Raw genomic sequence first — 27,987 nt, 5'->3', positions numbered from 1 at the left:
ACAAAACAGCAGGAACGCTACACAGGAGCGAGGTAGAAGCACATGTTTTTTCAATAACGCTCGTAAATGTTTTAACTTGTTTCTCTGCAGAAACATGTATTTTCTATCTGACGTTAAATGTTACTTTCTACAAACTAACAAGTTTCTTGATTTCCTCATTACAAAGTGACAGAGCAAATCTACAATAGATGGACGAATCCACTCCTTCCGGGCTTCCAGATCACGCCGTTTCCTTCGTCATGACGCACGATTGATCAGGTAGGAATTTGATGTTACGCTCAAGTTATTGTGAATCTGTTTGATTGAAAATATATTCATTTTAGTGCTTCTCATGTTCAAAAAAAACTTTCCGGAACCTAAACAAACTCTGCGGGAATGTATCGAGCGCAGAAATACTATGTCATTCGCCCAACTGGTTTTTTGACAAGTTGACCATGTGTCAAGCATGAGAAGACAGCACGTTTAACATTGTTAAGAATTCAGAATGCAGGAAACACCGCTGCACATCCCCTTCAAAGCACACAAATGCATCAAAGTTCAAATTAAACTCCAAATAGTTCATGAATTAGAGACATTGACAAGACAATATATAAGGGGACACATTTTCTTAAGTTTCAATATTTTACCAGTGTTATTTATGTGATAATATGCACATTTTTTTAAATGCATGTTTTTAATTGTTTGTAAGGTTCTTTTATTTTGAACGTGGTAAGAGTTACTAGGCGTGAAATATTTTCAAAAGATAAAAAGCTGATGTTTGACTACCAACGCCCTCAGATCAACTTCTGAAAGAGAGCCAACAGTCCAGTTTCACTGCTTTTCAGAGGGGGCTATTCTCTCTAACCCTGCACTTTATCAGCTACAGCACTGTAAAGAAATGTCCTTCTTGTATATTTATTTCACCTTATGCTTAATTGAAATACAGCATTTGTTTTCTATTTAAAATCTGCAGATGTGAGTTTATTGTTTACACATGAATGAATCGGCTGATCAGCAGTCTTCATGATAAGCATCTCACAGTCAACACAGGCGTAGCTGTGTTGAAAGTCTGTTTCGGTCCTACAAATATGTCTGTTTGAGCAAAATTCCAAGTTATATAAATTGAGTTTTCACAGTCACGAGGGCTGCAAAAGGAAACATAGGTTTATTTAGTGAAGTAATGAGTGAAATGGGAGACAGCTGATTTTTTTAAATAAGATTACATGGCCTGTTCATTTGCTGTGTTTGTTTGCCTTAAACCTCAATATTAAATAATGAAAAAATCCTTTTTTAATTTAAACGACACTCCTAAAGGCTAAAAATGTATCAAAATTTTCTCATTTCTTGTAACATACAAGATTGGATTAATCCTTAGATGGTCAGTTCTCCTGTATTAGGATACAATAAACATACATAGTTTGTGTTGTTTGCTAACTTTTTTTATGTTGTCTGAATAAATGGCCACTTTTATCTAAAGATGTAGTTACAGTAATCTACCAGCAGGTGTTAACTGTCTAAACTTTGACCCTTAGTAAAATCTAGTCAATTAATCAATCCACCTCAGATGCATAGGTATATAAACATACATGGGATTTAAAGTCATAACCATAATTGAAGTGATGAAGAATGAAACAAAGTTGACTAAATCATACCAAAACGTCACAGTCACGTCTTGGTTAGTCAGGTTTTGGAAAAAAGCAAGCGTATAATCCTCAGGCAAGGTGATGATGTAAATAAGGAATGTAACACATGGGTTTGGGAATGTTGCTAAAGAAGACGCATCATACACGGCTAGGTGTGATAAACGGATTAGTAAACTCTTCCGAATATACTGATGTCAAATATTTCTGGCTTTAGGACCTATGAAATCAAGAGTCCAAGCTTTCAGAAATACATCAACACAGAAACGTTGAAGTTAAATAGCATCTTCATGTGTTCCTGTTTACTGTCCCAACAGCTTATTGTGTAAAGATGTTCAAGATTTATAATGTAAATAAATATATACAGTATATATATATAGAGAGAGAGAGTTCTTCAAGTCTTCAGAAAGCTGTGATGGTATGAAAAAATGTTTTTCTGTTACTGCAATGCTCATCTTCTGATAAGGCAAACTGGCTTACACAAGTGTCTCCGTCAGGAAGTGTAGCCACAGGAAGTTGATAAACAAGATGTCATATTGAAAATTGCATAAACCGTTAATATACCCTAACCTAACTGCATTCAAGATCATTTTTCATTTAAATGTGAATTAAGTTATTTAGGGTTTGGATACAGCACTCCGTGTTCAGCTTATCGAACGTTTTGTGTCACAGAAATATGACAAGAGTTGAAACACCCCACTCATGTCAGGATTTTTGACATTCCTCCTCCCGAGCTGCTACAAGAGTGAGTCAGTTTGACGGATCACACACCCTATCCTCAACGTATGTGGAACGGGTCAAACCAGTGCTACGGGAATCCAGTGAAACTAACGTAGTGTCCCTGCAGAGACCAAGCACCACATGGTAGCTGATCGCTGGAGAACTTTGATATATAATGTCAGTGTGCTCTTGGTGGTGTGATTTATAAAACACACCTCATTTTGATACAACACATATCGCTCAAGATACTAAACATTAACTAAACATTAGCACTGTGATCTGTATCAGCTTATGTCATTCAACTTTATTGACATTTTAAATCTTTTGCTTTGTTCCCAACAAGTGAGACTTTTTAAATTATCATTTTTTAGAAATTATATTTGTATTGTATAGATATCTTGTCTATATTTTATCTGTTTTTGTTCTCTCGCTGAATAAGCCTCACGCCCATATTCGTGACCCTAGGGAAACAAAAGGCTTTTTCATTGACGAGCGATCGCCGCTCAATTCTCGCCTACTTCCACTGCATAATGAAAACCACACTAGGTTCAGAACCAATCGCTGGCGAGCTTCACTCGCAAGAGCCAATCGTTGAGCTATGAGACTGGTTTCAGAGGGCGGTTTCTGACACATGAATGCAGGTTGCAATCCTGAAACCGGGCGGGTGTAGTCTCTCTTTAGAATGAGCCTCTCCTCAGTTTTATATTGGGCAGTGAGTGACACATTTCAATGCGGGCTTGTCACCGCCTTGCCAAAGCTCCCACTGGAATATATTCTTCCTTCCTCTTAAACCCATAAAACACAGCTGTGATCAAGGAGAACTGGCTTACTGAAGGACAAGAGTTGGGACGCTGAGAAGAAAAAGTTTAGGGACAGTTTTATTTGGTCCGTTCTTCATTTGTTTGCCCCTGTGGGGCAGCATTCTGATCATTTTGTTTATTCTTTTGTTTGTGCCTAGAGTGGCTGTATAAGAGAGTCAAAGGATAGACAACAGGTAAGTTTTAACCATATCCTTGTCAGCTCAAGCTATAGCTATAGGCTTGATGTGTTAGAAAGGGTGAATTCGTTTTTCTGTCTATGTTTATGTTTGTTTTAATGGTTTGTTTTTCTGTGTGCAACTGTTCGTGATTCATTTGCGTTAATGTTTTCATAGCAGTTCATGTCTAGTCACTTAATCTGATTCTGTGACTGAATGGTGAGATATCTGCCTTGCTCCACCTCGCCAGCTTAACTGGCTCTGAACCTAGGAACTATTAGTCCTTAGAGGCCTTGTAGTACCAGAGGAGGCAACAGAACAGTCTCATCCCTTCCTCACGACAAATTTTGTGGTTTTGCTCAGTTGTTAAGATCATATGTTATATGGTGAAATATGGTTTGTTCATGTTTTGAAGGTGCATTGCATAGGCAGATAGGAGTAAAGCATCTTTTGACGCCATATCTCATTGTGTGTCTGTTGAACATTGACAGCTTTGAAGAAGGATCTTTATAATTTGCGCAGCCATATCACCCTTTAGCCCAAGACTCGTTGCCAACTGAAGCGAAGCAGGCTGAGCCTGTTCAGTACCTGAATGGGAGACCTCCTGGGAAAGCAAGGTTGCTGATTGAAGAGGTGTTAGTGAGGCCAGCAGGGGGTGCTGCTCACCCTGTGGTCTGTGTGGGTCCTAATGCCCCAGTGTGGTGTTGGGGACACTATACTTTAAAAAAGCGTCGGCCGTCGGATAAGATGTTAAACCGAGGTCCTGACTCCCTGTGATCATTAAAGATCATATGGCACTTCTCGTAAAGAGTAGCGGTGTAACACCGGTGTCCTGGCAAGATTCCCTCCACTGGCCATTTCAAGCATTGCCTCCTATTAATCCCCACCCTCTGAATTGGGTCTATCTCTCTCTCCTCTCTGCCTATAGCTGGTGTGTGGTGAGCACACTGGCACCGTTGTACTGTGGCTCCTGTCGCATCTTCCAAGTGGATGCTGCACACTGGTTGTGGGTCAGGAGAGTCCCCCCTCACATGATTGTAAAGCGCTTCGGGTGTACAGCTATACACAATAGAGTGCTATATAAATGCCTCATTCATTTATTCATAATTCTATTATGTTGGTGTGGCTGATGCCATGTGTGTCTATGTCTATGAGCATGGTAACGCCTTTATTCATTTTAATCAATTGACTTTAATAAGCTTTTAATTTGGGGTTTGCTCTGAAGGGTTTATCATGAGTTGATCATTCACACACAAATTAAATAAAAGGTTGTAATATGCCCTCTTCTTAACAACTGTATCCGAAATTGTAACAAAATGGTTATATTTTTTAATCATATTATAGTCATTTTACTTTTAGGGAACATACTAACCTTGAATGGATTTGGGTCTGGTTTCAACATCGACATAATTTAATGTGTAGTGTCACTCAGGTACAGCTTCACTTGGCCAGCTGTTTCATGTTTGCTTTCCTGTCATTGTTGACTCTGAATCCACACTGTTTTGTTACCAACAGCAAATCAGTCTCTGTCTAGTTTGTACTGGCCACATTGCCATTGTCCGCTTATTTTATCACATTTACCTCTGTTCTCCAGTTTATTAGTTGTCTGAAGATAAAGACAAGATGTTGTCGGAGGTGGTTTCAAACGTCTTGAAGTTCAATGACTACCTTCTGGAAAGAACAGGTAAGAGTTTCATGGTTTTAGATGATTATGAAAATAAATCATTGATATAACAATTTTCTTGATAACAGTGTTGGGTGCATAAAAACTATTAAGCCTGCGTCAAAAAGAACAATATCTTTTTTTGGGGTGTTGCACTGCAGTTCGGACGCTATTGAATAAAATATAATATAGAATCTACTTTTAAGAGCATCGTGGAACTGTAAGAATTATGTCATCATGTCGATTGATCGGTTTTCTGTGATTTCCCTCAGATCCCAGAGTTCGGGATTATCCTCTAATGCAGAGTCCCATTCAGATGACGCTCATCTTGCTGGGATATGTGTTCTTCGTTTTATATGCAGGACCGCGATTCATGGCTAATCGCAAACCCCTCCGCCTCAACACAGCCATGGTTTTCTACAATTTCTTTATGGTTGCCTATAATGCCTACGTTGTTTATGAGGTGCGTTGCTGTATTATTATAATTTTTTACAGTAGACTAAACTTATTGGACTTCATAACAATAGTATGGTTTCAAAATAACTTTCTGAGAATTGTTCCGTAAATGAATAGATTGAGCATAGAAATCTTTTGAGACATATTCTGATAAATATTTTCGTAACTGAGGTTGGAACAATCTCGTTCACAGTCTCTGTTGTGTCACTTTTAGATTAGCATGACATGTGTTTTTGTTACAGCTCTTGATGTCTGGCTGGGCCACAACATACACTTGGAGATGTGACCTCTGTGACCCCTCCAGCACCCCTCAAGCTCTCCGAGTAAGTTTCGTTCATTCATGCCCTTCTCTTATTCTCAGAAGTGCTCATCAATTATCCAAGTAATGATTTAAAGGAGTAGTTCACTTTCAAAAGGAAAATTCTGTCATCATGTACTCGCCCTCTTGTTATTTTAAACCTGTCTGACTTTCTTTCTTCACAAAAGAAGATATTTCGAAGAATGTTGTAAACAGCCCCCCATTCACTTGCATTGGTTTTATGACCATACAATGGAAGTGTATGGGGAGGCTGTGCTGTCCTGTTACCAACATATTTCAAAATATCTTCTTTTTGTGCTCTGCAGAAGAATGAAAGTCATACAGGTTTGAAATGACAAGAGGGCGTGTAAATGATGGCAGAATTTTCATTTTGAAGGTGAACTAATCCTTTAATTGTTGATAATTTCATTAAAAAAGTTGTAATTGTGTCCTCAGATGGTTCGAGCTGCCTGGTTGTTCTATTTTTCAAAATATGTTGAGCTGCTTGACACGGTAAATATATATATTTTTTGTTATTTGGTCTATGGTTTACATTGTTTTAAAGCAGTTGATTTCTTACCTGTCTTGACGAGAGCTGTGTCTGTGATGCAGGCGTTCTTTGTGTTGAGAAAGAAGCAGAGTCAGGTGACGTTCCTGCATGTATTCCATCATTCTATCTTGCCCTGGACTTGGTGGTGGGGCATCACTCTCACACCTGGTAAGTCACTTATTTCTGCGTGCAGAGTTACAACATTTGTAAACTTTTTTTTAACATATGTTAAAGGGTAAGCTCATTCCAAAATCTAATTTACTTACCCTTTAATATAATAAACATAGTATGTTTTAATTGTGAATATCACCACACAATCTCAGAGGATCACAATTATTTAACCATTTCATGCATAGAGGTCACAACAGTGGCATATTTTGGGTTTGGATGACATAGTTGCACATCAACCACTACAGGGGACACTTGTGCATCATCCCATACACTTTCACATCTTCAGATGTACACTGAAGTAGAAAAATAGAAAGTTCAACACTTTTTAATGTCCTCAGAGCAATAAAAACACATAGGAAAAACATTGTGTCTGAGGGTTTGATCATTTATGCATGAAAGGGTTAAATTGACATTCTATTTAACCAAAATGTTTTATTGAAAAACAAGGGAAATTAATATCTGACATTGGTATTATGTTACATGTAGTGGACTTGCAGAGATATAGATGTAATTAATTATATACTAGAAAATACACTGCCCGTCCAAAAACAAGTCACCACCTGGGCAGTGCTATGATCTGGGGCTAATGCAGTTGGTCAGGTAAGGTTCAACAACATTATATGCCAAAAGAATGAGGTCAGCTGACTACCTGAATATACTAAATGACCAGGTTATTCCATCATTGGATATTTTCTTCCCTGACGGCAAGGGCAGATTCCAAGCCATCATCTGGCTCAAATTGTGAAAGATGGTTTCATTGAGCATGAGACATAATTTTCAAACATTGATTTGCAACCACAGAGTCCAGACCTTAACCCCATTGAGAATCTTTGGGATGTGCTGGAGAAGACTTTGCGCAGCGTTCCTACTCTCCCATCTTCAATACAAGATCTTGGTGAAAAGTAATACAACTCTGGGTGGGAATAAATGTTTATAGAAACAATGCCACGGCAAATGCAAAAGCGAATAGTGTGTGACTTTTTTTGAAAGGGCAGTGTATAATCTAAGACTACTTTTGTTTCTTTCCTGCATGTGAATGCAAAAATATATAATGTATATTGGCATATGACATGAAAAGTGAGTATAACTGATGATATGGCTGTGTAACTAAAATTTAACTTAAGACGAGTTTATTTTTGGGTTCTTGAGGATTGTTCAAAATATGATGTGGATTCAGTACTCATTGGAGTTTAAGATGCCTATTATAAAGATGTCCTGTCTGTTTTCCTAAACCAAATTATCCTTTTTAATATTTTTGGTAAAATACAATCTAATTTACAGCTGGTGGAATGGGTTCCTTCCACGCTTTGGTTAACACGTGTGTCCACGTCATCATGTACACATACTACGGTTTGTCAGCTGCAGGACCACGTTTCCAGAAGTATCTGTGGTGGAAAAAGTACATGACTGCTATTCAGCTGGTTAGTATTGATTCTTAATAAACTTATAGTTACAGTCCTATAAAATTACATTGATATCCAATGAGATCTGCTTTTGCATTAGAGACAGCAAAACTCAATTTATTTTTCATTTCAACAAATCCAATTTAATTAAATTTTCTCTTGAACTTTCCACAGATTCAGTTTGTGCTGGTGTCTGTCCATATCTCTCAGTATTACTTCATGGAAAAGTGTGAATACCAGGTGCCCATGTTCATTCATCTCATCTGGATCTACGGCATGTTTTTCTTCGTCCTTTTCTCCAACTTCTGGATCCAGACCTATGTAAAGCGCAAGCGGCTACCTGTTAGCAATGAAGACAAACCCAAACAGAATGGCATTACCACTGTTATTGAGCCAGTGTTAGTAGCCAACGGTAAACATTTGGAAAATGGCAATGTCCTCTACAGTAATGGATTTGCTCACAATGGGAAAGTGAAGGAGGTCTGAAGGAACCAGTGAAAATAAAGCATACATGACTTCACTGGAGCGTCACACTAGTCCAGAGACCATTGTTATTATTGTTTTCTTTGTCAAATGTCATTTTTTATGAATGCACGGGAGATGAAACAGCAGATTGGATCTGACGGTGGGTCCCCCTTTCCTTTGTATTTATTGATGTTGGAGCCTCAGGCTGGGGAGCACTATGCATGAAGAGAATTTGTCCGCTAAAATCGTCCGTGTTGATGTCGCTCTGAAACCCGACACTAAATCCAGATCACCTCGGCTTTTGCTGGCATGACTCTCCCGGTTGTTTGCACAGTGTACAGTTCTCACAGATCTAACCCAAACTTGAGTGTAAATAAATATTTCCCTGCAGTTTATTGGATATGTATGAGTTGTCCATTTTTTTTTTACTCTTGATAACTTATCAGTTAATAAAAGCTTTTTATAAGAACCTGTATGTTTTGCATGTTGTCTTGGTTTGGTTTCATTCTGGATATCCACCTTTACCTCACAAAGATTGTAATATACATTTACATTTAGCAGACGCTTTTATCCAAAGCGAATTGCTTTGCATTGTATTATACATTTTGGTTTTGACTATGTGCAATCCACTGGGATTGAATCCCTGACCTTGGCGTTGCTAGTGACATGCTGACATGAGTCACAGGAAATAGTTTCTCAGAACACACTACAGTATAAATATATTGGATATGTTGGATATTTGATCCAACAAGGAAAATTATGTCATGAATTATTCTCTAGTTGTTCCAAATTTCTTTGTTTGGTTGAACACAAAGATCTTTGGATGAATGGTCGGAACCAAACAGTTCTAGGACCAGATTGACCCACCATAGTAGGAAAATTGACAAAAATGTGCCCCAGAACTTTGCTGTCATCCTTCCAAATATCTTCGGTGTTCAACAAAACAATATAAAGCAATATTTCCTACTATAGTCAATGGGGTCAAGAACTGTTTGGTTACAAGTAAAAAACAATTCTCTGTGTTCAGGGCAAGGATTTTTTTTGTGAATTATTCCTTTGATAATCAAAAGACAGCAGTGTAGTTTTATTTTGAACCATAGACCTAAATTTCAGCACCCACCCACAATCTGAGGTTATCAAGAACCTCACCAGCAGCATTGCAGGGACTGCAGGAGAATGTTTTAGTTCCATTCTCAAACACATTGCCTACTTCAAGGTTTATAAATGTTATGTTAATTCTTATATGCAGTCTCAAATGTGACCCTAAATATACTCCCTTAGGCCTTTATAGTATGAAGAGTTTTGCACAATTTCCTTCGATTCAAAGCAATACATAGAATTAGATTACACATAAGATTACATAGAATCTTATGTTGAATGACATTGATATCAAGACATAGATCTTTCACAACAGTTCCCATTCTCTCGATTCTTTGACATACTGACATACAGTACTTTTACTGCAGTAATAAATTACAAAAAGTATTCAGAAACCAACAAGCACAGTATTGGTCATAAAACAATGACAACTTTCTTACAAAACTTTATTTGAAAGTAACATGCTGTACATAATTTAGTCATCACTTTTAGGGTTAAATAGACATGTCTTGAGTAAAAAAAAATGTACAAGTTGCTAAAACTGTGCTTAAGCTTTCTTTTAGAAATTCCATTTGAAAACCATAACCTGTGCCCAAACAGGGAAAATTAAAACGGTTTATGTAGTGTCACATGACAAAGGACACATAACCCAGTTGAGCTCCTCGTTGGTTGTACATGGGATCTCACAGTTAATAAACATTAAAACTTCTAAACATCATCCCTCCCCAACCTCATCTTTGCATAAAAACAATCTTATTTTATATTTATCGAATATGTTGCGATATGATACTGCTGGTAGGCTTTGGTTTTTTAACAGGATCCTTTTCAAAACTCTCCCAGAGTCGAATGGTTTCGTCGGCAGCTACGGACGCCACAGTAGAAGCATCTGGACTGAGTGCCAAGTTCAGAACTCGGTCTTCATGTCCTGGAACAGAAAAAAACATTATGTCCCCCATTCGCTTCAACAGTTCTAAAGACATAAAAAAAAAAGTAAAAAAAACTTGCCTTCAAGTTCTGCTACTTTTGTGAGTGAGGGGTATTTCCAGATTATAACCTTGTCATGAGCAAAACCATGGCCTGACACCAACTCTTTGTAATTTGGTGCAAACACAAGAGATGATATCTGAAAGAATTTTAAAGAATTAGTTTTTCTGCCCGTACCATAACAACAAACATGTAAACATCGGTAGAGTCTACCTGTGAGCATGTATCCAAGGAACTGATACAGGAGCCACTATTTGCATTCCAGATGCGAATATGGCGGTCACTGGTGCCTCCTCCAGACGCAAGGATGCTAGGTTGCCATGGGCACCATGCCAAAGCCTTAAGAGAGCACAAGAAATTTAGAACGGTGCGGTGGTAAAGGATGGGTTCATATCCAGCCCTGTGAATAGAAGTTACCTTGACTGCTCCTTGGTGTTCACTTAGTGCATGGATAGCTTGATAGTCCGAGCCGGTCGTCATTGGCCAGATGTACACCATGTTGTCATTGCCACCACTAGCTAAATATTTGCCATCAGGGGACCAAGTAAGCCCACAGACTTCCTGTGTGTGTCCCCCGAAGGTAAATATGTGATGTTCTGCTACCCGAACATCATGCTGATGAATTAAACCAGACCGAGAACCACTATGGGAACAAAGAGCATGGTGCTTAATTCTCCATTCAAGACATTCATTATTTTTATATAGTTCAAGATATTATTGGTCTTACCTAGATAAAACGTGATCGTTCCAACTCAAGCAACCAACTCTTCCTGTATGGCCATCCATGCTGCGAAGACGTTTTTGGTATTGCACATCCCATAGCTACAAAAAGAAATGCAACAAAAGGACATTAAAGAATTGTAAAATCATAATTTATAAAAATCACGAGAGCAGTACATAAAAGGAATATTCTTCCAGTAACATGACCAATTAAATTTTATACAAGAAAGATTGTCATGATTGCAATCCCAAATCATCAGATCAGTGATTACCTCTACTTTACAATCACTAGTCCCAACGGCAAGGAAATTGCCATCTTTGCTCCAAGAGACAGAGCAGATGTGATCGTTCTCATCTTCCATTTTCTTCAATAAAACGATGTCCCCTGCGGCAGCATCCCACAAATACACATGGTTGGCGAGACCAACTGCCAAGAGGTTTTGCCTTCCCCAATCCATCAGGTTCAGATCTATTAATAAGAAAAAACATAAAAAATAAAAATCAGCCTATAAACAACTAGTTGTGTTTTTTAATCATCTTCAAATTGACATGCGGTGCTGGACAAAAACATTAGCTCACAGAAGTCATTTCTGATATCAGGGGCATCTAGAATCCGCTCTGGAACGGAGGAAATGTAGCGGCTCTTCTTGATCGAGACCGGTGTGGGCACTTGGCTGTAGAGAACCTTCAAGTTGTTTTGATAACCTGAGAAAAGTGTTCAGTTTACTTCCCTCGTTTTAAAATCAAAGTTATTAAACAAACATGAAAAGTACTGCATCCCAGTCACATGTGGCAAATGTTAACGAACAAGATCAAATACATATTTAAAGGCAGTGCTTAAATATTTATAACATGCTACCATACCCTCGGGGGCATTTAGTGGTTTGCCTCCTAAATGCAAGATCTTTGCTTCCTCAATGTCGTATCCATTTAGTGTCACAGACCAAGCTTTCTGATTTGGCTGTCAGAACAATAAGAGTCCGATAAGAAAACGTGTCTGTGATTTCGACATTCAAAACATTACAGAAATGAGCAAAGCCTTACTGCAGATGAGGCAGAAGTCTCTTCCACCGGCTCGTTCTCTTTTGAAATAAGGAAGCTCGCTACATCCATCTGTTTGTTATTTCTTGTGGGGATAAAACGATCTCCTCCTGCCTTGGAAGGCGTGTTTTGAGTCTTGCCGTTCTTTCCTGTTAGGAAATAGTGAATATTTAAGAAGCAATTCAGATAAGATTGATCACGTTTACTAAAACCTGCACGCGTGCCCCTTACCTGGCGTTTTACTGGGTGTTTTGGAAAGGCTGACTGATCGGTTTACACTCTTGTTGGGCGAGAGAGAGTTTGTGGAGTTGGATGTGCTCGCTTTTCTCTGCCACCTCGCCATCGGGGCGTTTGTGATAGGCATGTCCAATCGAAGGACGTTGTGGATGTCGTTCTCAAAGCCGAATTGGGCCATTTGTAATGTAGTTGGGATCACTCTAGAGAAAATATACAGTCTTACCACATTGCGTTCACAACATGTAAAGAAATTGTGTTTGAAAACATTTGATAATATTACACAAACGTTGATAATGCATAACCATGTAAGCGACTAACGTTCACATCCGACAAAACACAGAAGCATTCGCGTATTATTCGAAGACTCAATTACAAAACAAATCACGCTTTAGTTTACCACAAACTACGTCATGTCGTAGTTTCTTATAAATATAACTTACCGGTGAAAAGCACGCAGTTAAAACACGTTTGTTATACGTCCTCGCACAAAACCATTCAACGATCCTCTGACTGAGCAAAGCTGCATAAACGCCAGTTTAAATGGATGAACGCGAAGTCTGATTGGTGAATTCAAAAAGCAAGCGCATTCACTGTTACCACGGCTGCTGGGCAGAATGCTCCTCGCTGATTGGTCAACCACATTATGTCGTTTTCCGGAAAGTAATGTTATATGTTATAAAAGTTCTGGATTGGATTAATAATATAGATACGAATTGAATGGCCATTAAACAGCACAAGATGATACTATCTAAAAATGACAACTGTTTTGCTACATTATTTCGTACGCTATTAATGTGTTCTTACTTTTTATTTAATTGATAATTTAATTAGGGCGGGGTACGTTTTCTGATGATTTATTCTGCTCGATTTATAAATGTAGGCATTGTTTGAATCATATGAACTGTTTGAAGTTAATTTTAGCAAGTGGTGGACCTATTTAAGTTGACTTGATTCATAACAGTGAAATCTATCACATGGGAGGAAACAGACCTGATTAACTTTAAAGCGACTTTTATTTTGAAAACTAGAAAGGTCGGTGTGGTTTGGGCGTTTCGTTATTTTTCGTTGGATTGCATTAGCAAAACAAATATTCTTATATTATGGACAATTTTGTGCAACGCTCTACACATTCTTTAGAAGTTCACAGAGGTAAATAAATACATTATTCGTTTGCAGTACTTCTATAGTAGGCCATCACCCATATGTCCGAGGCATGTGGAATGGGTCACTTTTAATAGATTTTTTGGTTGTCATACTTTTTGCTACAGCAAGTTTAATAAATACGTGTCAAGTCATTCGATCTGACCTCTAATAGGCGTCGAGTGTTGTGTTATAATATTTGTACCACACAGACTGACAGCTTTATTCACTCAGGTTTATGAAGCCACAGGCGGAAGGAGGAAGTGGAGATAGTTTACTGCTGCTAAGAAAAAGACAGTAAACAGTCCATAACTGGATTAGTACGGCGAGTCAGCAGTCCACGTGTTAACAAAACATGTGACTTCGTTTGCGCGAAACGTCAGTCATTATACATTGGGAAACCATCTCCGTTCACGCTTATGTTCCAGTTGAATTCTTTAAAAGGCGATACTTAAAGTGGTCCTGTTGTACATATCATTTGTAAAAGTGTTACGTTGAATTATACGTAGTCAAAGTCTGAGACATTCAGGTGAGTGTCCAGTACGGGGTGGACGAGCAGAAGAGATGTTTGGCAGGAAAAACAAGCGACCCGCAGCCCCGAAAGGGCAAGGCGCAGCAGCAGCCAAACAGGTGTGTTGTTGTTTTGTGTGGCTGTCAGCAGCACGTTGTTAGATTATAAACCTTTTAAACAATAGACCAATTCTTTCACTGAAGATTGTTTAGGAACCGCATACGAACAGTGTATTGGAAAAGTATTTCTTTGTCTGCAGATGGGGTTGTTGCTTGATTTTAAGCCAGATGATATGATGGACATGGACCAGGATCTGAACGATCCAGCTTTAGAAGCTGAATATGCTGCTATTGTTGGGAAGAAACCAGCTGTACCTGCCAGGGGCAAAAAGGCCGGTAAAGGTGGGCATCTGGACTGAATGTCACTTTATTTGAATATGGCTGTTCTCACTTTGCATTGCTGGCTAGGATTGTTATCAGCTTTATTGGTTCATCAGTTTTGTTTGTGTACAATTCACTGACTGTAGTTTTATGTGTTAAAGCCCCTTTACCAATGGAGGACATTGAAAAAATGGCAGAGGCGTGCATGAAAGACATTGACGATGATGATGATGAAAATGTGGAAGATGATGAAGAGCTCCTGGTAAATTTAAAAGCCTCTGGTTTTTATAATAATCAGCTGTTTTCTCTTCGATATGAGAAGCTAATGGATATGTTCTTGCAATCGTGTCACAATGTCTTGTCAGGCTGAGCTACAGGAAGTGGTTGATGAGGATGAAATGGAAGACTCGGGTGCTGCAACCCCGACCTCTCATGTAAGTGCAGACGTTGCTCCAGCAGAGCTGACGCAAGTGAAGCAGGTGAGATTTTTTTACCTCTTTTTTTTCGGGATAATATCATATTATTAGGGTTGAATTAGACGTGTAGGAGTCATTCCATATTTAGGGGTACATTTCATGTCAGTCAAAAAGTCAGGAAATCAGTATTCTTACTTGATAAATAAACCAGGTGGTTGCATAATATTTTCCCTTAATTTTCTGGCATACTTAGGCTCTTATGACTTTTTATATAATACATTTACACTGAAGTGTCTAGGTAACATAGTAAACATTTCAGCCATTTAAGTGGCTTGTGCAAACTGGTGACCGTGGACTAGTTAGAACATGACATTGATTGACTTATGTTTTAATATTCTTTCTCTACATGTATATTAATATAACGTGATGCAAGTTCAACAGAACATGTTGATAAGTTGACGGTCAATTCGTTTTCTCTATGATTTTATCCATATTATTGTCTACATATAAAGAGAAGTTATGACCACCAAACTGTCTTCAAATTTCCCTCCAGAAAAGGAAATTACATCACATGATTTTGGACATGTGACTAGGGATGCACCGATAGGATTTTTTGGTGATTGAGACCGATTTTAACAAAAATCTATCGGCCCATTCCGATACCGATATAAGTCAATAGCATACAGTACTACACAATGTTAGAGAGTTTTCTGGGTTCAATTAATTTTAATGAACATGATTTGGATCCATTTAACATTTTAAGAGAGGCACAAGTGTAAATGTGCCTAAATGTAAGTTAGGATAAAAATACAATAAGACAACATGATAATCTTCTTTTTTGTTAATATGAACCAGTATCTTACATCTTATGATTTTTTTCTTTTTCTGTTTTAAGGTTACTTACATTTAATAACTAGTTTTGTAAATTTTTAGTAGCAGTTTTGTCATGTGGTTAGCTGGGCTTTTATGTTGAGGACAGACTTTAATTTTGACTGCTTGCCACAAGGTTTGACAGCAGCTTCTCTCAAATGAAACGGTACAATGAGCCGGAGGTAAACTCTGTTAGAGCAGCGCTGATTCAGTTTATGGGTTCGCGTCATAGACTGTATAAAATATGGACTTAGTGTCTGTGACATCACCCGTAGGTTTGTGAACATTAAAAACAAAGCCTAAATGATGATGATTTAATGTAATGCAAAATATTTTTTAAAACACCTTTCTCATAATTGAACAATTATTTTGGACAAATACTTATAAGAAATATATACAGAAACATGTATTTTAGAGCTAATCTGAAGAGCAAACCTCCCATTGGGAAATCAGATAGAAAAAAAACTGTAAATTATGCCGTTTTTGCAAGATAAAAGATGGGTAATTGTTGGATTTTTGTATAAAATAAATGAGAAATGTCCCCTTATATAATAGAAGTGATCATTGCTTGAAGTTTAAAGTTGATGAAAAATTTGTCAAATTGATAATAGAGTCCATGTACTTGACATGTACCTCTAATTATAGAATGACTCATATTAAGTGATTTGATTTAGCATAAAGCCGATTGTATTTTTACTAAAAAAAAGTTTGATGGCTTTTCATGAAAGAGATGTCTATACTTTCTTTGACAGGAAACTAAGATCATATCAATGCCAGGAAGCATTGAACACATCTTAGAGGAGAGAAGCAACATGTATAGAACAGCTGTGATGAATGCCAAAGCTTCAGGAGAATCTTCTAAAGCTCGGAGATATGAGAGAGGCCTTAAGGTGAGTCATTGTAATCTAACCGTTCCAATAAAAAAATTAAGCTACTAAAAATGGATCATATGATAACGGTTTGATTTTTGATCTAGACACTACAAACTATGCTGGCAACTGTACACAAAGGAGGGAAGGTTGATGAAACCGAGATTCCACCTTCAGTTGCATGCGGAGCTCCCTCTGTTCCCAGTCAGCCACATGCCTCACCTGCAGTATCACCTGATCAGCATGAGTCTGACAGCGCTGTTGACATGTCCCCTGTCTCCGTGGAGACTGATCCTATTGTTATGGATCCAGTACCAAACACGAGAGAGGAGTCCTCTGGTTTACCTTCACCAGCTTCCCTGTCATCTCCAGATGAGGAACATACAGGAAGTGCTGTAGAAACACTCTCAAGTGAGTCAAGTGCTGCAACAGCAACACATTACAGTTAACAAGGTTTACATTAAAGTGAACGAATGAAAAAATATAGCAACAGGTGGTCCAAAAAAATCATTGACCGTCTTGAAACTTATAGGATTTAGTTTTTCATTTAAACACGAACGGGGAAACATTTTCTTAGACATTGAAATAAAGATTTGGTTTCCTGTTTGGTCAGTACTTAGCAGGTAGTATAGACAAAATAACTTTGATACAGTTAATAGCACATACAGCCACAGATATAATTAAGAGACCATTTCAAAATTATGTTCACTTTTTATGAATTTACTATTCATAGGTATGTATTTAGGTACAATTATCTTGTTTTTTAATTATGTGAAATACTTACAATTTGTCTCCCAAATTTAAAATACAAAAAGGTTTCTATTTGCAGAAAATGAAAACTGGAGAAAAAGGTCAAAATAACAGAAAACATGCTCAGTATCTTTTTGAGACTCCAAAGAAAACAAGTTCATATTCACTTTAAAAGTCACCATGAAATCAAACAGGAAAATTCTAAGTTTTTTACACCGTGTTGCAGTCATTATTATAAATGATTTATCCGTGCACTCAATTTTTTTATTGAAATCTTTAATCAAAAACATTTAGCTCACTTTCCCCTCTCAACAACAACTCTTCAACACATGACGTAAGCAAAAACTGTCCCATGGCCTGGCATTTTTAGCCCTCCACTACAGGCCCAACTTACAACAAACCAATTAAAAAGGAAGGGAAAAATAAAGCCAATGTAAAATTTCCTATGTATTTGTATATATATATATAAAAAAAAAGTGGTTTCGAAAATGTGATAAATCCGTTTTAAACATTGTCAAAAAACATGTTTTTTTATTGTGAATTCAAATTAATATAAATCAAACTGCAGATGGTTTGTTTTGATTTAAGCCAGATTAATTAAACAAATACAGATAACTAACACAGTAAAACATGATTTAATGGAATAAATTAAAAAGGTTTTAATGTAAAAATTATGAGAAATGAAAAATGAGGTCCATTCCCTTTGAGCTGTGCCTGGTTTGCTTGTTTATCTGGAAGTATGATGTTCTGTGTGCATATGAGCATTCCTAGTAAACAGCTTATTATGTTTTTCAGACTCTCGAGATGAACAGCACACTAAAGATATTCTGCTGGAGAGACAGAGAGACTACAGGATGGCAGCTCTTAAGGCCAAACAAGCAGGAGATATTGAGAAAGCCAAAATGCACTTAAGCGCCAGTAAGGTAAGATTGGTTTTGTCTTAGATTGTTACAAGCTTTGTTTTTTTTCATACAGCAGGATGTTTATCTCACTCTTTAGTAGGGTTGGGTTTGGGTTGGTTTTTCCAATACGGTGCCACATCAATACTTTTGAAACGTTACCGGTGCCTAAATTTAAATAAAGAGCCACAAAACCCCAGTGGATGACATTAAAGAACAAAATCTAGTAAGTGACAAAAATACACAGCAAAAACACAATTAAAGGTACAGTTTGTAGAAATCAGTGCTACAGGCCGCACGATCAAAACCACAACAATCGCGTAGCTTGATGACGCTGTGTAGAAGCGTGGAATGATGAGATATGTTGTCTTCAACTGCACCGCTGATACATCAATCAGACGGGAACGAGAAATCATGTTAGCGGAAGAGCTAAAGTAATAAAGTTTTATAAATGTTGCGTTTGATAAAATCATTTTGTTTCATTATAATGAATTAGCCATAATTAGTAAGGTTTAAAACTAAATTGTTAGTCATAGATGTTACATTAATTGTCTAATTCGATGATGTGATAGCACTGCGCAGTTTTAAGTGTTCAAATCAATCATAGTAAAAGTTATTTTGATCATACCCACATCATTTGCATTAATGCTAGACGGACTGATGGTACAAACTACTTCCGCATCTGTCTACGGCAGTGTCACGCGGTTCCCACGTCAGTAAAGGCAGTAACAAGGGTAACGCAGATATGACGCCATTGACAGGCAACTAAACAGCAGCGTACCACTGTTTAGAATGACGATTTTCACAGGATTTAAAGCAGTTGGAAACATTTGAAATATAAAAGTAGCTGAAAAATATATAACATTGGCCTAGTGGTTTTGGATATTTTACTGCAAAATTCTTACAAACTCTACCTTTGAAGTGAACTTGAAATGAGCATATGCACTTACATTGCTAGAAAGATGTTATAGTGTTTACTGTTGACCCTCCAGTTACAACTAAATACTTGCCATAGTTATTAAATATGGGCAGAAAATGCGTTGAGTATATCAACCGATTAAAATTCATTTACAGAGACCTCTTCGATACATTATAAGTGCATTATTTTAAAAACAGACAGTATGTATAATGATTAAGTATAATTATATCCCTATACATTTAGGAAGAGTAAAAAGCTTGACAGAGACTGCTTTTCTAGAGATCAGACTGACAGATGCTATAAGGTTTTTGCACTTTCACTGCTGTTTCTTTAAAACTTGCCTTATGCCGTGGTTAAAGTTAAAGACTGCTCCGGTGGTGAATGCTGAACTCGCTGAGATGGATGGAGATGAGAGCGTGCGTTAAAACTGCGTTTTGATTCAGTCCAGTTACATACCGTATACATAGGGACGGGTTTTGGTACCCAACCCTACTCTTTAGGTCAAAAACATGCTTTACCTTTCGGGTCTTTGCTTCCAGAATATAGTATGAAGACATGTAGTGTCTTATCAGCTCTAAGAGAGTAAGATTGTTAAATTGTTGAAATATTAAACAGACTTTATTTGTTATCTGTTTTATTAGTGTTTGTACAGATTTGGAATTCTCAGCTATTTGCAGAAAAGTAGTTGATTTGCTTATTGTTGTCCCATAAACTCTTTTGGCTTGGTTTTGTATTCTGTAAGAAATTCAGTTAACAGATTCAACCAGATTATCTTAACTATGTTGTCAAGCAGGGTTGGATCTGACATGAACCAAGTTTCTTGTTTCTGTCAAATGATTTCTAAGGATTCACCAGTAGCAAAAAATGTGCTAAGTTATCTGAGTTATTCAAGACTTGTAGGAAGTAGACAAAGAGAACTACTATGCTGTTTCGTTGTTTGGCTCAGGGATTCGATGCTGCAATTGAGGCTTTGGAGAAAGGCCAGTCGGTGGACAAGAGCTCCCTCCCGCCACCTCTGGCTCAAGGTAAGACCTGAAGTGTCATCTGTGAACACAGACACAGCTATTGTACAATTTAAACATGAGAGAAAACTCAAACGCTACATAGTTATTGATGAACAAATCTGTTATATTAATTTGTTATCTAAGCCTCTATAGTTACTCAGGCTGAACCTCAGGCATCTGTTAAAGTCTCATCTGCTGCTCCTGAAGGTCAAGGTCAGTATCAGGAAAGGTCAAGCCTTTTCAAAGCATGTGCATGAATCTCTTTGAATTATTAATATCTGATTGTTGTATATAGAGTTTATACTAAGAGCTCTCTGAGTTGAATGCCCTATTCTTGTCTTTATGTTTTTGTTTTATATCAGCTGACAGTCTTTCTGGTCCAGCTCAGCCCAAGACTGTCCTTGAAGCTCTGGAACAGAGGATGGCGAAGTATAAAGAAGCCTTCACACAAGCTAAATCCAGCGGAGATGATCGCAAGGCCCGAATGCATGACCGCATTGCTAAGGTTTATAAATCTTAGTAAAGAACGTAAATTAACCACAGCATATATTGAATGTATTATATATTCTGTTAATTTTTCTGTCTACCTTTAGAATTTAGATCAGTATTTTGGAAATTCCATCAAGCTCACATTGACAAAGCATAGCACACTTGGTTATCTTTTATCTTCTTCCTCTCATCCACAGCAATACCAGGCTGCCATCCGCACTCATAAAGCAGGTCGAACAGTCGATTACGATGAACTTCCAGTCCCACCAGGTCAGTTTATATACATTTAAACTATATATTAAAATATTTGCTTAAATAATACCAAAAATTTTTTTATGAAAAGTATCTGTGTTCTGTAGGTTTTCCTCCAATCCCAGGCCAGAAGGCCCCTTCACCTGAGCAGGGATTTGCTGCTGTGCTGGAAACAGCCAATAAACTGACATCAAATGAAGCTGAAGCTGGTGATGAGGATGAAGATGGAGACGGGGAGGAGAAGGTGGCATAGGCATAAGAAGTCCAAATTTGTCTTGTTAATAATGTCACCACTTGAAATGTGTTTGACAAGCATTTTACCTTCCAGATTAAGACTGCAAAAGTAGACAACCAAATAAAGCCCACACTTGCAGTACAGCCAACGATACAGGAGCCAAAGAAGACCCCTTCTCCAGACAGGACGTCCAAAAGATTGAGTCTGACTGACACTGGTTTGTGATTTAGGATAGTTTGTTTCTTTGAATGCCATCCTTATTTGTGCGATTAAATTTACACTGAATTCCTGTGGAATGGGATTAAGTTATTGTCTCTTCAGCTCAGCAGCAACTGGAGTTTCTGGAAGGCCGCAAAAAGCAGTACATGAAGGCGGCACTGCAGGCAAAGCAGAAGAAAGACCTGGAACAGGCCAAGACTCTCCTGCGCAAAGCCAAGGGTCTGGAGCCTTTGATAGAAGCAGCGAGGAGCGGCAAGACTGTGGACGTAAGCAAAGTACGATTATTTAACTGCACTTTTATTGTGTGATAACCTAATTTTCATCAATGTGTTCATGTGTCTTGTTATGCTGTCAGTCTATCACATTGCTGTCTGATGAATTTATTTCACTCCTGAGTGTTAATTTTGTAGAAATTCAACAGACACTGGACTGGAAAGGCCACATATATCTTGGAATTTTCCTTAAATTTTCAATGGCTGTAATTATCAAATGTTTTCACCCAAAAATTGCCAGGATAGATCCAACTGTTTACCAGTTGTTAGAGATGTCCTCCTGGTTTGGTATGTAGTAAAGTATAGCAAAATGTGATCATAATTGTTTTATACTGTAGGTCCCTTCACCTCCCGGAGATGAAGATGAGGACTTCATCTTAATCCATCACAATGATGTTCAGATATCTGAAAAGGCTGAGCAGGTCTACACTCAACTTACCAAACTACTCAAAGAGCAACATGAGGTAACAGGAAAGCAAGAAGTAACAGATTATATGTGCATATGGAATATGTGAATTTATTTTGGTTTCGCTTACAGAAATCCATGACGTATTCCAAACAGTTTACACACATGGGGAATGTTGCAGAGACAACCAAGTATGTATTCAACACACTTGTCCTACATACACAGGTTTGTTCGGCTTTTAATTTGTTCTTCATTTTTCGTCTTTCAGGTTTGAGAAGATGGGAGAGCAGTGTAAGAAGAGCCTGGAGATCCTTAAACTGGCTCAGAATAGGGGGCTTGAACCTCCTAAACATCACTTTGAGGAGAGAACGTACAGCACCGTCAGGTCAGACTTTTTCTCTGCATATCTAATGAATTCATCAAGGAAAGCCAGTTTAAAGGCAGGGTGTCCGATTTCTCATAGCCGTTGTTGATTGATAGATCCAACTACAAGATATGGCTTGTAGATCTTATAGATCTAAACTTTGAGTCCAGATTCACTAGATCTCCCTCCGTCAGGAACTTATTAAACCTGGAAATATCAACTCCGTTGAGAGTCAATCCTTTAACCCAACCACCAGGGAGATATAGAGCTGAAGGGAAGAACAGCAGGCAGGAGACCAAGTGATGTTAAATAAACAGGAAAATGATTTATTGAATAATCTCAGTTGTGTGTTGATGCTCAGTCAAGCTCTGTCAAACTTCGTCTGACTTGAAACAGATTCAATGTGTGTTTTTAACCATTCAAGATTACAGTATCAAAACATTGTCTCATGACATTATTATGAACTCTGAGATGGAGACCAAGGGATACTCATATCAGCATAAGACACAATACAACTCCCAACGAGGTTAAACAACAGGAAAGTAAGGAACAAATAATACGAAAAGAAGTGAATAATAAAATAAATGAACGAATACAAATGATAGATGAATATTGTAATAAATTAGATAGATGAAATGGAATACGATTAAATAAAACAAGAAACAAGTGTATGTTTCTATCCAGATCTATCATTATGTTCAAATCAACAAAACAGACACGCCCCTAACCCCATCTTTCGCTTCCGTCATCGCTCGGCTCAGCCAATGTCCGTCCTGTGCATTGTGCACCTTACTGCTGATTGACTACAATGTTGTTTTGGTACTCGGCCCGACTCGGTTCTCTAAAGCATAATTCGGAAATCGGTTACTCCGCCTTTAAGGTCATCTTTTAGGTATCTGTAGAAGCAATCCACTACTGTGTAACATTGAAATGATCTATAGTTTTTATTTATTCATTTGTAGGATATTTCCAGACCTCAGTAGTACAGACATGGTTGTGATGATTGTAAAGGGAATGAACCTTCCTGCTCCCTCTGGTAAGCCTATTTGCTTAAAGCATCTTAGCGTGAAAGAACAACTCGGCAACCGCATTTACATTTACTCATCTGACAAAGGGTTTTTTATTGAAAGCAACTTATATTTTTATAAAAATCCCAAGCCTTGGGAATTGCCTACACCATTTTCTACCAGCTGCAGGAATTTGAAACAATACAATAATATATATATCTGTTACATCATACTTGCAAAGATTTTGTATCTTTCTCCTTTGCTTCTTTTAAAAGGTGTTGCATCCAATGACTTAGACGCATATGTCAAGTTTGAATTTCCTTACCCCAGTACAGTAAGTATCAGTTCCTGTCAAATCTAGACTTTATTTTACCCAGGAAGTCCTATTACAACTACTTACGGCTTTCCGTTGGTATTAGGATCAACCTCAGAAAAATAAAACATCGGTCATCAAAAATACCAACAACCCAGGTACAGTAACAAGATGTTATTCTATACCATTAAACTAAACGGCAGACATTTGTTTAACCGTAATTATTTGCTGCAACAGTTTTCTGTTTTTTTTGGCACTTTGACAGAGTTTAACCAAAGCTTCAAGCTGAACATCAACCGTAACCACCGTGGCTTCAGGAGGGTGGTGCAGTCTAAAGGCCTGAAGCTTGAAGTGCTGCACAAAGGGTCAGTGTTATGTGCTCCACACAATCACTGTCTATATATGCATATCTCCAAAATAATCATTTATTAAAAGGGATACTCCATCCAAAAAGGAAAATGCTGTCATGAATTACTCAACCTCAAGTTGTTCCAAAAATGTCAAAGAAAGATATTATAGTAACATTTCTGGGGTAGTCAAAAGAAAATAGTTTAGGAATTTAGGGAAAAAGAATCACCTTTTGTGTTTTACAGAACAAATAAATCTACAATATTTTTTCCTACTATGGTAGTCGATGGTGCCCATAGTGGTGTTAGTCAGTTGCTAACATTTTTCCAAATATCTTTCTTTGTGTACAACCTTGCAAAGAGATTTATACAGGTCCAGAACAACTTGACGGTGAGTAATTTTCCTTTTTGGGTGGACAATTTCTTTAAAGGAAAAGTTCACTCAGTGAACCTCACTTTCCAAGCAAGTATAAATAATTTTTTTGGAGGACCCACACATTAGTTTGCTGTGGTGAATGCTGGGTCGGTATGCGTAGGTGGAGCTGAGCTTCACACTGACTTCTTTGTCCTGTGACAGTGGCTTCCTGAGAAGTGACAAGCCAGTAGGAGCTGCCCACCTCAAACTGGAGAAATTGGAATCTGAAAGCGAAGTGAGGGAAATCATTGAGGTGAGCTAGACTGTTTTTACCCACAGTCTGTGGTGTTTGTGTTCGTCATGCAGGACTGTTGGAATAGTTTGTGTATTGTTTAGATACGAGTCTGCAACTGTTAGTTGTGAAAAATAACACAATTTCAGTGTTTATCCAGTGAACTGAACTTTAAAGTTTCACATCTCTATGTTAACATTAATGGAGGGAATGTGTGTTATTTTTCCGTGTAGGTTATGGATGGACGGAAGGCCACTGGTGGGCGTTTGGAGGTGAAAGTACGTCTCAGAGAGCCGCTAAGTGGGCAGGACCTCCAGACTCTGACAGAACGATGGCTCGTGCTGGAAGAGCAACAGGTTTGTGCTGCTGTATTGTTATTAGTTCTACAAAGATACCTACAAATAACACTGCATTAATATTGAGCATCAGAATGTATGTAACTTTGCCATGTTACATAGTTTTGGAACATTATACTAAATGTCATGTACGTATTCACGCCATATGACCCCTTTAATGCTCTTGAATTTATGCATTTTTATTTCCCACAATGATGAATATGAATTCAATTAACAGAGTTAAGTAGAAACTTGAATTAAAGAAAATTCTGTCATTATTTACTCGCCCTCGTGTCATTTCAAACATGTTCAACATATTTCTATTGCAAAACATAAAAAAGATATTTAGGAAAATGTCGGTAAACGAAAACCGTTGGTCTCCATTCACTTCTACTGTATGGACACAAAACCAAGTCAATGGTGACCAACAGTTTACCAACATTCTTCAAAATATCTGCAGAAGAAAGTCATACAGATTTGAAATGACAAGATGATGACAGAATTTCGTTTTTGAGTGAACTATCCCTTTAAGTTTATTGTTCTTATCCATTGACATACATTTTAGTCTTATTTTACTTTTTATCAGAAAACAATACTTAATATATTAAGTCATTTAGCTTGCAAAGTAAATAGATCCTGATATTGGTTTTAACTAATCTTGTTGTTTGTTAGGTACTGCTGTAATTGACACAGATTTACAAAACATCTCCATCAAGTAAGTACATTTTTATATTTGCGATACAAATTATGTCACATTTACACATTCAATTTTACAACTCGGTGTCCTCCCCTCACAGGTCCTGAGGTCTCAATGGCTCTTTTAGAGTGGATGAAGGTATGGATGTTTATAGCGCAACGTTACTGATGGCCTCCGGCGCACAAAATGGATATTGCAGGGATATTTCACACAATCCCTGTGCTTTGAGCTGTTCACAGAGAGAGCATCACTGACAGAGGCAGTTCGCTTTGTCCTTTTGCAGGGTGAAACGGGTTTAATGTAACAGTTGGGGTGTCATTAAAATATATGGTGGATATTAAGATGAAGCTGGAGACACTTGTGCGAGATTGATATTCCTCTTTGCCCTTTGAGATGGATTGTCCATAGATTTTATAATAACGTTTAGCCCAGCTGTTACATTAATGCATTGAAGCCAATGAGAGCTAACTGTTGCTGCTCTGGGATGCACTTATGCACTAATGCCAAAGTAATCACTGTTGCTGCAGTAAGATAAATGACTTCATCTGTTCTCCCTCATATGAGGAACTTATTGCTGCCATGTCATTACTACTAATATATGAGTGCTATGCAAATTAGTCATATGCAATTAGCTATGCAAAAAGGGTTGCATTTCAACTTCAAACATTTTGTCAGACATTTCAGAACTTTATACAATGTAAATCGGCTGCTGGGTTTAAAGCAGGTTTTTTGTGAATCGTTTGTGCCAGAATGCTGTTCAATGTTTTTCTTTTCAATTATCATAAAGCCATAGACCAGCTTTTACTAATTGAACAAGATATGAATTATTCATCATATGTTCTTGGTAATATATTCTTCATTGTGTGCTTTCTGCACATGTAAATGAGTGACTGGTATAACCAGAATTAAAATCATTGAGTAATATTTTTCACAGTAATTTAAGCTTTAAAAGCTTTTTCGGCACTTTGTTGATAAGACAACAATTGGGGATTTTAATAGTTGTGAGGTCAGCCTGTATGGTTGCCAAAGAAACTTCAAGGGATAGTTCAATAATTCATTCACCCTCTTGTCAACCCAAATCTGTCACTTTCTTCCATGGAACACAAAAGATATTATGAAGAATATTGGTAACCAAACAACAGCGGTATCCATTGAATTGTATTATATAGACATAAAACCAATGCCAAGCAATGAGTACTGCTGTGTCTCAGTTACAAATATTCTCCAAAATATTTTCTTTTGTGTTCTGGGAAAGTCATACGGGTTTGAAATGACAATAGGGTGAGTAAATGACAGAATTCTTTATTTCACCATCACTTTATGGTAGACCTTTGCGTCTTAGTTTTTGCATTGTCTTCTGTGTGTGTATGTCTATATATATATTATAAAATAAAATCTCCTACATTATTTATAAAAGTTAAATCTATTAGATAACATCCAGCTTTTCTTACATTTGAATTGCAAATGCCCCTAAAAGGCACTTTAGCCATGTTTAGACAATGTTTACATTGCATCTCATGCGCACATAAATTATTATTGATTGAATTAAATAAGAACTGATTTGCACCTGGTTTTACATTCTAGAGTGAAAACCTTAGAAAGTCTTGTTAATTATTTATTTTGAAGGTCTAAAAAGATCTGGTCTGGATTGAACTGACATTTAATTTTACGCCTTGACAATGTGAAATATAGGTTAATGAGTCTGATTTCATATTCTGTACAGCTCTATCCATTCATTTCGTAAACAATTATTGTCACCTCAGGTGAATTATTTTGTTTTTCATACAGCTCTGGCATTTGAAGGTCCCATATAAAAGTGACAGATTGAGCTTTGTCCTGGCTTAAATTACAGTATCAGTGTTGATTCTTCACTAAATTTGTTTCATAAATTATAAGATTTATATATATATCTAGTTGTATGATTTTGTATTATATCCACATATATATTATAGTTCAATACTATATATATTATGAGAGTTTGGTTTTATTGTTCTAAATGTTATTTTTCATTTGTGTTTTACACAAGTTTGTAACCCAGATGTTTTGTTATTAAATGAGAGAATTTAAGAACTACTTTTTCCTTTCTTTGATTTCTCATTGATGGAAGTGCAACAGGTTTGATAAAGACCGCTTTTATTGACATTTGTAGTGTACAATAAAAGAAAGGATATATTTGATTCTTTTCTTTTTGGCTTCTTATACATTGCAAATTTAATTCCATTTCATCCATGTCAGTTTTTACAGT

General features: G+C 37.4%; 3 protein-coding genes across 8 annotated transcripts; 2 read left to right on the top strand and 1 right to left on the bottom strand.

Annotated features, from left to right (window-relative positions):
• The first annotated feature begins 3 nt into the window (after positions 1–3).
• elovl1a (ELOVL fatty acid elongase 1a) lies at positions 4–8,794 on the top strand. 4 transcript variants are annotated; one of them, XM_056744275.1, is made up of 9 exons: positions 4–32; positions 167–258; positions 4,910–4,999; positions 5,251–5,441; positions 5,677–5,757; positions 6,189–6,245; positions 6,345–6,450; positions 7,735–7,874; positions 8,031–8,794. In XM_056744275.1, exons 3-9 carry the CDS (start codon positions 4,939–4,941, stop codon positions 8,340–8,342), a joined length of 948 nt encoding a protein of 315 aa, XP_056600253.1. In that variant the 5' UTR covers positions 4–32; positions 167–258; positions 4,910–4,938; the 3' UTR covers positions 8,343–8,794. The 4 variants fall into 4 exon arrangements, with proteins under 4 accessions (XP_056600253.1, XP_056600252.1, XP_056600251.1 ...); XM_056744274.1 differs by lacking the exon at positions 4–32 and adding an exon at positions 3,298–3,333; XM_056744273.1 differs by lacking the exons at positions 4–32; positions 167–258 and adding exons at positions 2,738–3,203; positions 3,298–3,333.
• A 1,056-nt stretch (positions 8,795–9,850) lies between these two features.
• cdc20 (cell division cycle 20 homolog) lies at positions 9,851–12,979 on the bottom strand. The gene is made up of 11 exons (XM_056744271.1): positions 12,842–12,979; positions 12,396–12,601; positions 12,168–12,313; positions 11,988–12,084; positions 11,703–11,828; positions 11,396–11,592; positions 11,131–11,225; positions 10,821–11,046; positions 10,617–10,742; positions 10,425–10,542; positions 9,851–10,344 (listed from the first exon to the last, which is right to left on the bottom strand). The coding sequence occupies exons 2-11, from the start codon at positions 12,577–12,579 to the stop codon at positions 10,184–10,186; spliced, it is 1,476 nt and encodes a 491-aa protein (XP_056600249.1). The 5' UTR covers positions 12,580–12,601; positions 12,842–12,979; the 3' UTR covers positions 9,851–10,183.
• Positions 12,980–13,153: 174 nt separating this feature from the next.
• On the top strand, positions 13,154–27,919 carry cc2d1b (coiled-coil and C2 domain containing 1B). 3 transcript variants are annotated; one of them, XM_056741933.1, is made up of 26 exons: positions 13,155–13,550; positions 13,776–14,171; positions 14,312–14,453; positions 14,594–14,694; positions 14,798–14,911; positions 16,471–16,608; positions 16,695–16,998; positions 18,133–18,260; positions 20,102–20,180; positions 20,304–20,372; positions 20,522–20,664; positions 20,846–20,918; positions 21,008–21,144; positions 21,229–21,352; positions 21,457–21,629; positions 21,965–22,090; positions 22,165–22,223; positions 22,301–22,417; positions 23,359–23,432; positions 23,679–23,737; positions 23,823–23,874; positions 23,982–24,081; positions 24,641–24,731; positions 24,944–25,066; positions 25,718–25,760; positions 25,843–27,919. In XM_056741933.1, the coding sequence occupies exons 2-25, from the start codon at positions 14,106–14,108 to the stop codon at positions 25,727–25,729; spliced, it is 2,604 nt and encodes an 867-aa protein (XP_056597911.1). In that variant the 5' UTR covers positions 13,155–13,550; positions 13,776–14,105; the 3' UTR covers positions 25,730–25,760; positions 25,843–27,919. The 3 variants fall into 3 exon arrangements, with proteins under 3 accessions (XP_056597920.1, XP_056597911.1, XP_056597902.1); XM_056741942.1 differs by having other exon boundaries at positions 13,154–14,171; positions 21,457–21,620; XM_056741924.1 differs by having other exon boundaries at positions 13,155–14,171.
• Positions 27,920–27,987: the final 68 nt, after the last annotated feature.

Source organism: Triplophysa dalaica, chromosome 3 (assembly GCF_015846415.1).
Source record: "Triplophysa dalaica isolate WHDGS20190420 chromosome 3, ASM1584641v1, whole genome shotgun sequence".
Lineage (NCBI taxonomy): Eukaryota > Metazoa > Chordata > Actinopteri > Cypriniformes > Nemacheilidae > Triplophysa > Triplophysa dalaica.
Note: the sequence above shows the minus strand (reverse complement) of the source record. Positions and strands in the feature narration are given on the sequence as shown.

Coding starts and splice junctions, on each gene's coding strand:
- elovl1a (XM_056744275.1), top strand. CDS start 4,939: ATGTTGTCGGAGGTGGTTTCAAACGTCTTGAAGTTCAATGACTACCTT. Junction 6,451..7,734: donor GGGCATCACTCTCACACCTG/GTAAGTCACTTA, acceptor TCTAATTTACAG/CTGGTGGAATGGGTTCCTTC. Junction 7,875..8,030: donor ACATGACTGCTATTCAGCTG/GTTAGTATTGAT, acceptor AACTTTCCACAG/ATTCAGTTTGTGCTGGTGTC.
- cdc20 (XM_056744271.1), bottom strand. CDS start 12,579: ATGGCCCAATTCGGCTTTGAGAACGACATCCACAACGTCCTTCGATTG. Junction 12,314..12,395: donor AACACCCAGTAAAACGCCAG/GTAAGGGGCACG, acceptor ATTTCCTAACAG/GAAAGAACGGCAAGACTCAA. Junction 11,047..11,130: donor AACGATCACGTTTTATCTAG/GTAAGACCAATA, acceptor TTGTTCCCATAG/TGGTTCTCGGTCTGGTTTAA.
- cc2d1b (XM_056741933.1), top strand. CDS start 14,106: ATGTTTGGCAGGAAAAACAAGCGACCCGCAGCCCCGAAAGGGCAAGGC. Junction 14,695..14,797: donor AAGATGATGAAGAGCTCCTG/GTAAATTTAAAA, acceptor ATGTCTTGTCAG/GCTGAGCTACAGGAAGTGGT. Junction 22,418..23,358: donor AGAACGTACAGCACCGTCAG/GTCAGACTTTTT, acceptor ATTCATTTGTAG/GATATTTCCAGACCTCAGTA.